Source organism: Geotrypetes seraphini, chromosome 1 (assembly GCF_902459505.1).
Source record: "Geotrypetes seraphini chromosome 1, aGeoSer1.1, whole genome shotgun sequence".
In the NCBI taxonomy this organism is placed as follows: domain Eukaryota; kingdom Metazoa; phylum Chordata; class Amphibia; order Gymnophiona; family Dermophiidae; genus Geotrypetes; species Geotrypetes seraphini.
Genome location: NC_047084.1, coordinates 129,234,187 through 129,250,338, shown reverse-complemented (window position 1 = coordinate 129,250,338; position 16,152 = coordinate 129,234,187). Strand labels below are relative to the sequence as shown.

The 16,152-nt window shown below is 42.5% G+C and overlaps 1 protein-coding gene across 8 annotated transcripts in view; it reads left to right on the top strand.

Moving 5' to 3' along the window:
- The window catches only part of ADAD1 (adenosine deaminase domain containing 1), a 226,045-nt gene extending 211,086 nt beyond the window's left edge, over positions 1-14,959 (top strand). For all 8 annotated transcript variants that reach the window (XM_033938463.1, XM_033938517.1, XM_033938507.1 and 5 more), the window contains 2 exons: positions 6,219-6,348; positions 14,490-14,959. In XM_033938463.1, coding sequence (XP_033794354.1) covers positions 6,219-6,348; positions 14,490-14,603 — 244 coding nt within the window. In that variant the 3' untranslated portion in view covers positions 14,604-14,959. The remainder of the gene's footprint in view (positions 1-6,218; positions 6,349-14,489) is intronic.
- Positions 14,960-16,152: the final 1,193 nt, after the last annotated feature.

Below are 16,152 nucleotides of genomic sequence, written 5' to 3'. Positions count from 1 at the left end.
CTGACAGCTTGGTATCTCTCGGGCTGACTCCAGCTCATGCTCTCCTGTCTCAGCCTGTCCGTTCTATTATTGATGCCTCCAGGAAACCGTCTACTCTTCAATGTTACCAACAAAAGTGGTCTCGCTTTTCTTCCTGGTGCCTGTTACATCACCATAATCCCATATCTACAGCAGTGGGACTGGTGTTGGACTATTTATTGTCCTTATCTGACTCTGGTCTTAAATCCTCTTCGATAAGGGTCCACCTTAGTGCCATTGCAGCTTTTCATGAGCCGATTCATGGAAAACCCCTCTCAGCTCATCCCTTAGTTTCAAGGTTCATGAAGGGTCTTTTCAATGTGAAACCACCTCTTAAAGCCCCTCCTGTTGTATGGGATCTGAATGTGGTTTTTTCTGCGTTGATGAAGCCTCCTTTCGAGCCGTTGGCCTCAACGCATTTTAAATTTCTAACTTGGAAAGTGGTCTTTCTAATAGCTCTCACTTCTGCCAGGAGGGTCAGTGAGCTCCATGCACTGGTGGCGGATCCACCTTTCACTGTTTTTCACCAAGATAAGGTCGTCCTCCGCACACATCCCAAATTCCTTCCTAAGGTTGTGTCTGAATTTCATCTTAACCAATCCATCGTTCTACCTGTTTTTTTCCCAAAGCCTCATTCTACTCCAGGTGAACAGGCTTTGCATACCTTGGATTGTAAACGTGCTCTGGCTTACTATCTTGATCGCACCAAACCTCACAGATCATCTCCTCAACTATTTTTGTCATTTGATCCTAACAAGTTGGGTCATCCTGTATCTAAACGCACTCTATCCAATTGGCTTGCTGCTTGCGTTTCTTTTTGTTATGCTCAGTCCGGCCTGACACTGGAAGGTTCTGTCACGGGCCACAAAATTAGAGCTATGGCAGCGTCTGTAGCTTTCCTCCGTTCCACTCCTATTGAGGAAATCTGCAAGGCTGCTACTTGGTCCTCAGTTCATACTTTTACATCTCATTATTGTCTGGATGCATTCTCCAGACGGGATGGACACTTCGGCCAATCTGTTTTACAAAATTTATTTTCATAATGGCCAACCTTCCCTCCATCCCTCTTTTTTGTTAGCTTGGAGGTCACCCATCAGTCAAGAATATGCTGCCTGCTTGTCCTGGGATAAAGCACAGTTACTTACCGTAACAGGTGTTATCCAGGGACAGCAGGCAGATATTCTTGCGTCCCTCCCACCTCCCTGGGTTGGCTTCTTAGCTGGCTTATCCTAACTGGGGACCGCGCGCCTCTGTCGGGCGGGAAGGCACTCGCGCACGCGCGGTGCGGCCTAGCTAGAACTTTCTAAAGTTCTTAGAGTGCAATCACTCTAAAATTGTCCGTACCGGGGCTCCGTCGGTGCCGTCACCCATCAGTCAAGAATATCTGCCTGCTGTCCCTGGATAACACCTGTTACGGTAAGTAACTGTGCTTTTTCACTACCCCCCCCTCCATGTGTGTCACAAAGAAAATATTGAAAAGAAGAAGAGAATTCCTACTATTCATTCATTACAATATTTTGTCAATGGCCCCCATATTTTTATAAATTTAGTATATGTCCCTCTTTGTATTGCTATTGCTCTTTCCATTTTAAATATGTGACATATTGTATTCCACCAAAATGTATAATTTAGGTTTCTATAATTCTTCCAATTGTTGGTTATATGCTGAATGGCAACCCCTGTCATGACTAATAAAAGCTTGTTATTTTCTGGTGAAATTTGACTTTTTTTTCTCATCATCATTCCAAATATCACTGTATCATATGATATTGCTACATGATTTTCCATCAATTTATTAATTTGTGGCCAAATTGCATTCCAAAAACTTTTAATGTAGGGACAATGATACAGTAAATGATCCAACGTCCCAGGTTCCAGATTACAGTGCCAGCATTTATTGGACTTTGAACTATCTAATTTTTGCAAACGTGTAGGGGTCCAAAAAGCTCTATGTAATAAAAAGAACCAAGTTTGTCTCATAGATGCTGACACTGTACATCTCATTCTCCAAGACCAAATTAGTGGCCATTGAGATGCAGTAATTTGATGCTTAATCTCAATGCTCCAAATGTCTCTTAGACCATTTTTTGGTTTTTTATTCAAATATCCAGATATTAATTTATACCACAATGCGGCTTGATGCCCTAGGAAGTCTGCTTGAAAACATAAGAACTTTAAACTATATTGATTATTCAATGTTTTCCATTCAGGGAACCCAACCTGAATGGCCTGCTTCAATTACAACCATTTAAAACTTTGTGTTTTACTAAGACCAAATCTATGTTGCAATTGTGAAAATTCCAGCAGTTTACCTTCTGAAATAACATCATTTAGAGATCGAATGCCTGCAATAATCCAGTTCTTCCAAAGGATTTGAGCTCCGCCAATTTTGATCTTGGAGTTTATCCATAGAGACTGATTAGTTGACTTGTTTATTGGGATAGGTGTTAATTTACTAATAAACCTCAATGTTTTCCAAGTATCCATTAATATTTTATTTTCTCTGTATCTTCTAGGTATGTTAATACTTGGAAGATGAACTAAATTTAGGGGAAACATAAGGCGCCATTCCAAATACAACCAATCTGGTGCATTATCTATAAGTTCTGGGAGGATCCAATACATACCCTGACATAGAATATAGGCTTGATGGTACCTATAAAAATTTGGAAAATTTACCCCTCCCTCCTTAATTGATTTTTGCAAAGTTACTAAAGCTATTCTAGGTGTTTTACCAAGCCAAAGAAATTTCGTTAAAATGCTATTAAGCTTTTTATAAAAGGACCCCTGAAAATAAATAGGTATCATACTCATTTGGTAACAAACTACAGGCAACAGCATCATTTTAATAGTTTGAACTCTCCCCCACCAAGAAATATGTAAAGGGTTCCATTGCTCACACAACTCCGTAACTTTTTTTAATACAAATTTTTCATTCTCTTTTACGGTATCTTCAATTGTATTTTTAACTTGAATGCCAAGATATTTAAATCCTTCTTCTTTCCATATGAATGGAAAAGCGTCAAATAATCCTTTTACACAATGAACATTTAAAGGTATAATTTCAGATTTACTCCAATTAATTTTATAACCTGAAAATTTGCCAAACATATCAATTAATTCCAATAGACAAGATAAGGTAGACTCTGGATTCCTCAAATAAAGTAAAATATCATCCGCATAAGCCGAAATTTTATATTCCATATCAGAATATGGAATACCCTGTATCCTCCTTGCTTGCTGTATTGCTAATAATAAGGGTTCTAATACAACATCAAATAACAAAGGAGATAAAGGACAACCTTGTCTAACTCCCCTCTGCAATTGAAAACCATCAGATATCATATTATTAATATTTAATCTTGCAATCGGGAAGCTATACAATGTTTTTACCATTTGTATAAATCCAGAACCTATACCAAACCATTCTAAAGCTTGATACATAAAATTCCATTCAACTCTATCAAACGCTTTTTCTGCATCCAATGAAATTGTAAAAGCCGGTTCATCCATTTTTTTTTGATAAATTTAACATATGAAACAATAATCTAGAGTTATTAGAGGAGTGCCTTTTAGCAATAAAACCAGTCTGATGCGTGTCTATAATATGTGGGAGAGCTTTGGCTAATCTCAATGCCAAAATTTTCGCCAAAAGTTTATTATCTACATTTATTAAAGATATAGGCCTGTAGTCTGAAACCAAAGTAGGATCTTTATTTGGCTTAGGCAAAACAATTACAATTGATTCAGCCATAGTACCTTTAATATCACCTTTTATTAGTTGTGTCTGATATAAATTTAGTAAAAATGGGGAAAGGACATTTTGAAATGTTTTGTAAAATTCTACTGTATATCCATCACCACCTGGAGCGGATCCAACTCTAAGAGATCTCAATGCTGTTTCTAATTCTTTTAATGATATAGGTTCATCTAAACTCCGTTTTATATGATCAGGAACCTTAGGTCCATTGATTAAATCTAAAAAATTTTTACCATCTTTTTGTCTCTCCAAATAAGGCTCGGAAGAATACAGGTCCTTATAAAATTTTAGAAATTGTTTTAAAATTATATCTGTTTGATTTGTTATTATACCATTATCATCTTTTATCCCATTTATATTAGTTCTTCTTTTTTTTGCTTTAAGATAATTTGCCAATAATCTTCCCGCCTTATTAGAATTTCCATAATACATTGTTTGCTTGGAAAACAAATCATTTTTGAAGTTAATTCATTATACTTACCTTTTGCTTTCAAAAGAGCTTGCATAACCTCATGTTCCCATTTACTTACTAATTTATCTTCTAATATTTTAATTTCTTTTTCTAATTCTATATACTGCATTTTAATCTGTTTCCTAACAAAAGCTGAATATGATATAATATTACCTCTCATAGTTGCTTTAAATGCATCCCATACATTCTCAATAGATGTATCCTCCACTAAATTTAATTGAAAGAAATCATTAATTTGTGTTTTAAAATTTTCCAAAAATTTGTCATCCACAAGCAATGCATTATCAAATCTCCAAAGAGGTCTTCCATTCTCCAATTGATCCAATTGTAATTCTATCCATACTCCCGCATGATCCGAAATAATAATAGGATCTATGGAAGCTTTAATCACCTGTTGCACCTTATTTGTTGAAACAAAAATATAATCTATTCTTGAAAATGATTTATGAACCTGTGAACAAAATGAAAATTCCTGATCATTAAAATGAAGAATACGCCGTATATCCTTCAAATCACATGATTGAGCCAAATTATCTAAACCTAAAGATTTTATGCTTTTACCTGGTTTTTTATCCAATAATGGATCCATTACAGCATTAAAATCTCCAGCCACCACTAAATTAGAAGCAGCCAGTGGTAACAACATACTCTGCAATTTTTTAAAGAATTCTGATTGATTCGAATTAGGGGCATATATATTAAACAACGTCAGGGCATTATTTCCCATACTTATATCAATATGTATCCATCTTCCATGTGGATCTGAATTTATTACCTTAAAATTTTTTATTTATATTTATATGATTACCCAATTTCAAAATTGATCAAAATATTAGGAGTCACTTTAGACTCCCAGTTAACAATGGCAGAACACATGAATTTAGTGGTAAAGAAGTGCTTTTTTGCACTATGGAAACTAAAGCCCATCAAAAAATATTTTGATCCTCCATCTTTTATTGGTCAAGCACTAGTGTTATCTATACTGGACTATTGCAACATTGTTTATTTGGGAGTACCAAAGAAAATATTGAGAAAACTGAGAATAGTGCAGAATACGGCTGTTCGTCTGATATTTGGGCTGAGGAAAAATGATCACGTCAGTCCTTACGATCGAATGCTGCACTGGCTGCCAGTAGAAGCACGAGTAATATTTAAGTTCTCTTGTATTTATTTTAAGCTGGTTTGGGGATTGGCCCCTACCTACCTTTATCTCATTTCGTGCTATACAGCCCTACAAGGATAACCAGGAATTGCAATTTATTTACCTATCCTAGGATCATTGGCTGTAGATACAGGTCTTTTTTGGATAGTGCCGGCGGTGGGTGATTTTTTTTTTATATGGGACAGTTACCGACAGGTCTGCAGCAGTCGGGTTTTAGAACCGTAAAAACCGATGCAACATAGCCAAACAAATGTAAGTGAATCAATCGCTTGGCTATGTTGCATGGGGTTTTACTAATTTGTGTGGCCAGATTGGAAAATGGGCAATCGAGAGGGAAAATATGCAGTGGGCCATTTTGTGAATCGGGTTGGTTAGCAGCGATCGTTGCTAAACCTGTGAAAACGGGTTTAGCGACAGTCGCTCACTTTAGTAGATCTGGGCCTATGTCAGGTACTATGCTGAAGATTGAGAGATGCGGTTATATTGAATGATACGAATGAATACAGGTAAGTTCATTTTTTAAAACAAGAGAACTGAAGATTTCTTATTGTAGAACTGTTTTTGAATATGTTTATATAAGAATAGCAAATGTTAAGTTCCTTTTAGTTTGTTTTTATGAGGAGCTGAGTGAGTGCAAATATAGAGATCTACTCATTTACACTCACATTCTCATGGTCCACAGTACAAGATATTGTATAGTGAGGGAGATGTTTTGAGGCAGAATAAATGTATAAACAATTTCATGAACAGCTTGATTGCTTTTAATATACATAAAAATATTAAGAGAGATTACTTTTTCTTCCTAGTTCTCCATTTAAAAGTGGTATATCAATGGCAAGTCGTCTGTGCAAGGCAGCAATGTTAAGCCGTTTTAACTTGGTTGCTAAGGAAGCGAGTCAAGAAGATCTTGCTGGTAGAACATATCATGAAGCAAAGGTAAGCATTAAAAAATACATAAGTGAAGTTTAAGATATCAAACATCTAATTAGCATAGACTCAAATTACTGATGATGCTCACCCAAACATTTCTTTTTAGAAAAGAGATCCCATCAAATTAGCAAGTTACTATAAGAACAAAAGTATTTATAGCAGTTTTCAAAAAGATTACAAACTAATGGAAAATCTTATCTTATAAGAAGGAGAAACCATATGTTCACAACTTCCATCTGCCACTAAATATGGCAGCCCATCCTCAACCAAACGGCCATATACAGACACAGACTGTGCAAGTCTGCCCAGTACTGGCCTTAGTTCTTCACTATTTACTATTATTTTCTGATTCTAGATCCTCTGTTCATCCCATGCTTTTTTGAACTCTGTCACCGTTTTCCTCTCCACCACCTCTCGGGAGCGCATTTCAGCCATCCACCACCCTCTCCATAAAGAAGAATTTCCTTACATTGCTTTTGAGACTCCCACCCCTCAACCTCAAATTATGTCCTCTGATTTTACCATTTTCCTTTCTCTGGAAAAGATTTTGTTCTATGTTAATACCTGTCAAGTATTCGAACATTGAATTATATCTCCCCTGTCCCTCCTTTCTTCTAGGGCAGGGGTAGGCAATTCCGGTCCTCGAGAGCTGGAGCCAGGTCAGGTTTTCAGGATATCCACAATAAATATGCATGAGATAGATTTGCATCTCAAGGAGGCAGTGCATGCAAATCCATCTCATACATATTCATTGTGCATATCCTGAAAATCTGACCTGGCTCCGGCTCTCGAGGACCGGAATTGCCTACCCCTGCTCTAGGGTATACATATTCAGGGCTTCCAGTCTCTCCTCGTACATCTTTTGGCGCAAACCTGTAATTTTAATCACCCTCCTCTGGACCGCTTCAAGTCGTCTTACGTCTTTTGCCAGATACAGTCTCCAAAACTGGATACAATACTCCAAGTGGGGCCTCACCAACGACCTGTACAAGGGCATCAACACCTTCTTTCTTCTGCTGGTTATGCTTCTTTTTATACAGCACAGCATCCTTCTGGCAGCAGCCACAGCCTTGTCACACTGTTTTTTCGCCTTTAGATCTTTGGACACTATCACCCCGAGGACCCTCTCCTCATTAGTGCTGCCCGATTCAGGAAAAAAAAATTTCGATTCGATTCAGCCTACTGAATTGGTTTCTCGATTCGATTTTCCTGCCCAATTGGGTGTTTGTTTCAAACATCCTGGTGGGTTTATTTTATAGCCTCTTCACCCCCTTTCCCCTCTCCTACCCACACTGGCGCTGTGGTGTAAACAAAAAAAGACTTTTCCTCTCTGTTAAATCCTAGCTCACGTTTGCGGTCTAACACCAGCTCTGGCAGGATTCACGTTTCAAATCTGACATATTGTAATTACTAAATGGAAAATAAAATTAGTTTTTCTACCTTTTGTTGTCTGGTCATTATTCAAATCTTGTTTGTCCCAGGCCTTGGTTGTCTTCTGATAACTTGCTTGCCAGGATCTTCTTCTTTCTTCTTTCTCCGTTCTAACAATCCATCTGCCATTTCTGTCCTCCCCTTCCATTTCCCTTCCCTTCTCCAGAGGTCTGGCATCTTTCTTTTTTTCATCTCCATCCACAGATCCACCTTTTCTTAACTATCCTTTCATCTAGCATCTCTCCCTCCTTCCCTACCACCTTTCTTTTCCCAACTACCCTCCTATCCAGTATCTCTACCCCCCCTCCACACCATCCCTTGTGTCTAACTTCTCTCCTTTCTGTTCCTTCACTCCATAAATCCCATTGTCCATCATCTCTCTCCCTCTCCTCTATTTTTAGACCCATTATTTCTTTCCCCCTAAGGTCCAGCATATGCACATCTCTTTGAACCCCCCCTTCCCTCCCTCCGTGTACTTCTATACCAGGGCCCATCTCCCCTGAAGGCCTGCCCCCCCCGAAAGCCTGCACCTCCCCCCTGAAGGCCTGTACCCCCATCCCTGAAGGCCTGTCTCTCCCCCCTTGAAGGCCTGCCTGTCCTCCCTGAAGGCCTATGCCACCATCCCTGGCCTCTCCCCCCCTTAAAGGCCTGTTCCCCGTTAAAGGCCTATTCACCCCTTGAAAGCCTGCACCCCCCCAAGGCCTGTCTCACCCCCTGAAGGACTGCCCCCCCCCCCGAAAGACTGCACCCCCCCCCCCCAGGGAAGGCCTCCGTGTTCTCCCTGGCCTCCCCGAACCGTTTACCTTACAGCTTCAGCCGAAGATTGCGGTTATAGCTCTTTGCAATACAGTGCAAAGAGCCATTTCCTCTGCTGCGGATCCGCCCCTCCTCTGATGTCAGAGGAGGGGCGGGATCGCAGCAGAGGTAACAGCTCAAAGCACTGCAGTGCAAAGAGCTGTAGCCGCAATCTTCGGCTGAAGCTGTAAGGTAAACAGTTCGGGGAGGCCAGGGGGAACACGGAGGCCTTCCCGGAGGGGTGCGCAGTCTTTCGGGGAGGCCAGGAGGGAAGCCCAACACAGCACTTCCTGACTGACCCTCCCTCCTCGCCCTCTAAAACAGGTGCGACAGCGGCCAGCAAGAGCAGCGCTGCCGCTCCTGCTTTAGGGGGCGAGGGGAGAAGGTCCGAATTGGGAAGCCGATTTTTTAAAAATTTTAATCGATTCAAATCGATTCACCCGAAGTGAATTGGTGAACCGATTCGAATTGTGAATCAGGCAGCACTACTCCCCATCCATGCATATCAGCCTTTCACCTCCCTGCATATACTGTTCCTTCCAATTATTAATCCCCAAACGCATTGCTCTGCATTTCTTTGCATTGAATTTTAGTTGCCAGATAGTAGACCATTCCTCTAACTTTTGTAGATCCTTTTTCATGTTTTCCATTCCTTCCTCAGTATTACAAGTCTTGGTATCATCCTCAAAAAGGCAAACCTTTCCTTCTAACCCTTCAGCAATGTCATTCACAAACATATTGAACAGGATCGGCCCCAGCATTGAACCCTGAAGGACTTCACTACTCACCTTTCCTTCCTCCGAACGACTTCCATTAACCACCACCCTCTGGCGTCTGTCTGACAACCAAGTTCAGAAAAGTGTGTAATATCTTTTCAAAAATTACCATTAACTGCATAGAAAAAAATTGAATGTAGTTAAATCGTATTCCAGCACCACAAGGGCTTCTCTGTCATCTCATCTATTGAGGAAGAACAGAAATACTACACCATTGTAAACAGTTCTATAAATTGGTGCTTCAGTCTAGGCACCTCAGTGCCCTGTAGAGAATGACAGATGTTTAAATACCTAAAAGGTATTAATATAGAATCAAATCTATTCCAGAGAAGAGAAAATGGTAAAGCTAGGGGGGCATAATTTGAGGTTGTAGAGAGTAAGACTCAGGAGCAATGTTAAGAAATTCTTTTTCACGGAGAGGGTGGTAGATGCCTAGAATGCTTTCCTGAGGGAAGTGATAGAGTGGAAAAAGGTGATGGAATTCAAAGAAGCATGGGATAAACACAGAGGATCTCTAGAAAACCAAAGATGTAAATTAAAGAACTAAGGCCAATACTGGACAGACGTGTATGGTCTGTGTCCCATATGTGATGATTTGGTGTAGGATGGGCTGGGGAGGGCATCAATGGGAACTCCACTATTGGCTGGCCCGGCCGATGTCAGAATTGATGTCGGGGGTAATGCTTCTGAGCCGGCGGTGTGCATTCATTGCACTTCCGAACAAAAGTAAGGAAGTTCTTGGAAATGTTGGATTGGCAGGGGGGCCAGAAAGGAGGAAGGGAGATGGACTGCAAGGAGCAGAAAGGAGGAAAGGGGAGAGAAATGTTACACCGGGGTGGGGGGGAGAGATGACTAGAAGAGAGAGATACCAGACCAGGGGAGGGAAGAAGGGGAGTCTGGTAGCGCTATAGAAGTAGTAGTAGTAGTAGTAGATAGAGATGCAAGATTAGGGGAAGGAGAGGAGAGAGATGCCCGACTGGGAAGGGGGGAAAGGAAGGAGAGAGATGTCTAACCAGTGGGAGGAGGGAGGAAAGGAAGACATGGAAAAGTAGATTTTGAGAAAAAAGCAAAAAAATGGAAAAATTGAATGTTAAGTTAATGCCAAAGATGGATGCAGGGCAGAAATTGAAGAAGGAGAGAAACGCAGTCAATGGATAAGAAGGCCCTGGAAATATAGTTAAAACTGTCAGCAAAGATAAAGTCAGCAGACAACAAAGATAGGGAAATTTATTTTATTTTCACTATAGTGGCTGAAATGTGTCAGTTTTGAGAAAACATTCAGGAAAGATCTTAAATTTTTCTATTCAAGAAATTTGTCAAATGATCTAACTAAACCTGATTGACCCTGACGCATACTACATCTATTAACCATGTATTCTCCCTGGAAATGCCCAGGCCAACTCTTGTTGTAAACCGCCTAGAACTGAAAGGTATTGGCGGGATAGAAGACACCAATGTAATGTAATGTAATTTATATCTGCTGTGTATATTGTGTATATATGAAAAATGAATGGAAAAAATTGCATTACAATTAGTAAAGCAGGCAGGATCTGGGGAAGAGCTTGGGAGGTCTGTGGTTGGGGTACTCAGTTGATATTTGTTAGACTTAGGGGGTACTTAGCTTGAAGTAGTTGAGAAACACTGCTGTAAACAATCAGCCGATGCCTCTCCTGTCCGGCTCTCCTCTGCTGGCACCCCCTACTGGCATCTGCGGACATCGACGTGATGATGTCACGCATGTGCGTCCATGCACTTCTGGGTACCTTGAGCCGTGGTCACTACCTTTAGTATGCCCCGACTCAAGAAAGTTTGAGACACTGATCTAGAATAAGAGGATTGGAACAACTGATCTTCAGAAGAAATGGATAGTTTGACTAGTCTGCGGATATCGAACAAATGAATGCTGATTTGCACTATATGAACTCTGACTTTCAAACAGCTACTTTTGAATGTGGTTTTTGCAGAGTCTCATATGATTCTGAGCAAAATTTTGTACATGATTTAAGAGAAATTTTATAATGTTAAATTATGATGATTTCCAGCTGTGGCTCAAGCCACGCTAATGTGGTTTAGACAATTACTTTTACTGAGACTTTGGGTTTCTCAATTTTGGTTAGTTTCTTTCAGATGTATTATATTTAGCCCTCTGGTAGATAATGTATTTTTGTATGTACCATCATAATTAACATTTGTTTTCTTAGTGGTAAAGCCCCTTTGGTTTCACCCTGTCAGTAATTGTTAATATTTTGTTTTCCTTTGGTTTTCTTTTTTTTTTTTTCTTGACAGGACAAACAAAAATGTCACATGGTTCAGTGGTGTCCTTAACTTTTCCCTAATAAGTCCCAGCTTTTAGATAATAACAGTTATAAAACAGAAAAACAAAATTTTCTAACCATGTTTAAATCAATTAACAAATCCAATAAAGAATAGGCTAAAATCGCTAAGATGCTCATTTCAGATAGTTCAAATTACACAGCTATTGGATGTTAATATTTTATTTCCCTCTGTCATTCTCCACATTTAAATGTTATATCCCGCTGTGAAAAATGTGCATTTTCTGTGATATAGTGTTGCTCCTGGATGAATTCTGCACAACCTTTCAATGTAGACTTTGTGAAGAATTTCCCCCATCTGCTCAAGCAGAATATATATGTGTTGGCAAAGGACTGTGGCAGTGTTTGAGAAGGTGAAACATTGCTCCATACTGGGCCACCAACTCCTCCTCCTCTTGCCCCAACTATTCCTGTGTAGTTTAATGGAACAGTTAAGTGGAGGACACCACTCATACAGCGGGGACAAAGCTAGCAAAGGTAAGGGGGGATAGAACTGGGGAGTCTTGCTGAATGGAAAGAGAACCGTGGATGGCAGAGGATAGGCCAGGAGGATAATTGAGAGGTTTTGAAAGGGTGGAGAAAGCTGGGGGCTAAGCCAGCTAGGGAAAAGGGGAAGACTTGGAGCAGTCAGGTTTTATGAAGGGGGAATTTAGAAAATTGTAAATAAATAGGCAAAATATTTTATGCAGAATTTTACTTTTCTCTTAGGAGTAGTGATTCCATCTACACAATGCGACTTTAGGTATTTGTCCCTGGAAAAAGTGATGCAGCAATAATGCTTGCTTATTTAGGGTTTCTATACTGAAAGCTTGCTATCTTCCATTATTTATTTATTGAAAATTCTTGGAATAAATGATTCAAAATAGGTACCGTATTTTCACGCATATAACGCGCGCGTTATACGCGTTTTTACCTACCGCGCATACCCCTCGCGCGTTATATGCGTGAGCGCGGTATACGAAAGTTTTAAAACATAGTTCCCACCCCGCCCGACGCCCGATTCACCCCCCCAGCAGGACCACTCGCACCCCCACCCCGAACGACCACTCGCACGCGCTCCCACCCGCACCCGCATCCACGATCGGAGCAAGAGGGAGCCCAAGCCCTCTTGCCCGGCCGACTCCCCGACGTCCGATACATCCCCCCCCCCCCCCGGCAGGACCACTCGCACCCCCACCCCGAAGGACCGCCGACTTCCCGACAATATCGGGCCAGAAGGGAGCCCAAACCCTCCTGGCCACGGCGACCCCCTAACCCCACCCCGCACTACATTACGGGCAGGAGGGATCCCAGGCCCTCCTGCCCTCGACGCAAACCCCCCTCCCCCCCAACGACCGTCCCCCCCCCAAGAACCTCCGACCGCCCCCCCAGCCGACCCGCGACCCCCCTGGCCGACCCCCACGACCCCCCCACCCCCCTTCCCCGTACCTTTGGAAGTTGGCCGGACAGACGGGAGCCAAACCCGCCTGTCCGGCAGGCAGCCAACGAAGGAATGAGGCCGGATTGGCCCATCCGTCCTAAAGCTCCGCCTACTGGTGGGGCCTAAGGCGCGTGGGCCAATCAGAATAGGCCCTGGAGCCTTAGGTCCCACCTGGGGGCGCGGCCTGAGGCACATGGTCGGGTTGGGCCCATGTGCCTCAGGCCGCGCCCCCAGGTGGGACCTAAGGCTCCAGGGCCTATTCTGATTGGCCCACGCGCCTTAGGCCCCACCAGTAGGCGGAGCTTTAGGACGGATGGGCCAATCCGGCCTCATTCCTTCGTTGGCTGCCTGCCGGACAGGCGGGTTTGGCTCCCGTCTGTCCGGCCAACTACCAAAGGTACGGGGAAGGGGGGTGGGGGGGTCGTGGGGGTCGCCAGGGGGGTCGCGGGTCGGCTGGGGGGGCGGTCGGAGGTTCTTGGGGGGGGCGGTCGTTGGGGGGGAGGGGGGTTTGCGTCGAGGGCAGGAGGGCCTGGGATCCCTCCTGCCCGTAATGTAGTGCGGGGTGGGGTTAGGGGGTCGCCGTGGCCAGGAGGGTTTGGGCTCCCTTCTGGCCCAACTACCAAAGGTACGGGGAAGGGGGGGTGGGGGCGTCGTGGGGGTCGCCGGGGGGGTCGCGGGTCGGCTGGGGGGGCGGTCGGAGGTTCTTGGGGGGGGGACGGTCGTTGGGGGGGAGGGGGGTTTGCGTCGAGGGCAGGAGGGCCTGGGATCCCTCCTGCCCGTAATGTAGTGCGGGGTGGGGTTAGGGGGTCGCCGTGGCCAGGAGGGTTTGGGCTCCCTCCTGGCCCGATATTGTCGGGGAGTCGGCGGTCCTTCGGGGTGGGGGTGCGAATGGTCCTGCCGGGGGGGGGGGGGAGATGAATCGGACGTCGGGGGGGGGGGTGAACGGAGAGTCGGGACAGCGCACGGAGAGGCGGGGCAGTGCACGGAAGTCAGGGGGGTGAACGGAGAGTCGGGACAGCGCACGGAAAGTCAGGGCAGTGCACGGAAGTCAGGGGGGGTGAAGGGAGAGTCGGGACAGCGCACGGAAAGTCAGGGCAGTGCACGGAAGTCAGGGGGGGGGGAAAGGAGAGTCGGGACAGCGCACGGAGAGGCGGGGCAGTGCACGGAAGTCAGGGGGGTGAACGGAGAGTCGGGCAGCATGCGCGGTATAATCGTGAGCGCGTTATACCAAAGTTTTTGTGCTTATCATCGTGATTTCTGCGCGCTATACACGTGTGCGCGTTTTATACGGGTGCGTGTTATTTGCGTGAAAATACGGTAATTGTTTGTTTCTGATTGTATATAATGCATACTATTAATTGTTTTGCACAATTTATTCATTTACTTGTTTAGATTGCATCTTTACTCTACCAAGAAGCAAAATATGTGCTAAAATCCTACTTGGAACAGCAAGGCTTTGGGTCCTGGATTGTGAAGTCATCAAATATAGAACAGTTTAAAATGTAATTGAAGAAATTAGAATGCTAGCTTTGAATAAAACATGTTAATTTGGTTTGACAATCTTAAATTGCGCTGAGATGTCGTCGTCTCAGTTTTCCGATTCAGCACAACCTGCAGATGCACATTTATTTGGTATTAACTATGTATACTTCTGACCATTCTTTTATTTTGTGTATCTGTTAATTTGTATAAGTGATATTGATGGAAATGTGAGTAGCTCGTTTTCTTCATGCAGGTTATTTCAAAAAATGTTATCACTTGACATTGTTAGAAATCTCAGTTTTTGTAAAGTGATCTTATTTTTCTATTGTGAGCATTGTGTTTGAACCAAGTACATTATATAAAAAGTATGCTTTCTGGTCCACTACTATCCTTATTCCAGGAAGAGGTTAATCACTGTACTACTACACCAGTTTATATCGGCTAGATTTGTTTTTCAAATAACTAGTAGAAAGCTAGCAATATAGATCAGAGGCTTTAATCGAGCCCAAATTTCCCACTCTGCTAATCCACAGTGAAATAATTCCTTTCTTAAGCACTTACTCCCTCTTTTACTAAGGTGCGCTAATTGAATTAGTACACGCTAAAACGCTAACGCTTCCAATCGGTTAGCACACCTTAGTAAAAGAGGGGATAAGTGTTAGCAGCAGGAGTTGCATTGCTTGAGAAAAGGAACTGCCTGTATTTCTGTGGCACATCGGAGGAAAAACCCCTTCCTTTCTCTCTATAACCCAGGAACACTTGCAACTAAATCATGATTGGACACCTAGTTATAACAGAATTTAACTTTGCACACAGCAAGAGGCACCTTTTCTGTTGAACTTTTGTTTGTTCTAAAATCATTTTATCAGAGAATTAAGAGGAATGTGTTAAAAATATATAATTCAGTTTTTTGGGGGAGCCATCGTTACTACAATGGCAAGAATATCTGTATTTTTAACATAAGTTGATTTTCTGGTAATGATTGCTTTTCAGCTAAATAATGTATCATTTTGAAAGTACTACAGTTTTGTCAAATCATAACATAATTCCTCTGTCCTCTCTGATCATTACCACCATCATTGTAAATAAAAATGTGAACTACCCATAAAAGAGAATACATCAGAAGTAAAAGCTTGCTTTTTGAAATCTCTATTTTTTTATTTATATTCCGCATATCTTACAATTCTATGTGGATTACAAATTATTCAGGTACTAGAGCATTTTTTTCCCTAACTGTCCTGGTGGCCTCACACTCTATCTAATGTACCTGGGGCACTAGGAGATTAAGTTACTTGCCCAGGGTCGCAAGGAGCAGTGGGGGATTTGAACCCAGAACCCCAAGGTGCTGGGCTGTAGCTCTAACCACTGCACCACACATTCTACACTTTTATTTCTGGTATATGTGTTCTTCCCGATTCTTTGCAAGTAGTATAGAAAGCAGATTTATGTTCAAAGAGAAACTGTGATATTTTACTTAGAAAATGAGTTTGCAGTTCTGCACACAGCATATTTCTTCCCATGTTTCTTGTATCTTTCAGTTTGTAGAGTTGTCTTGTAATATTTATAAGTCATG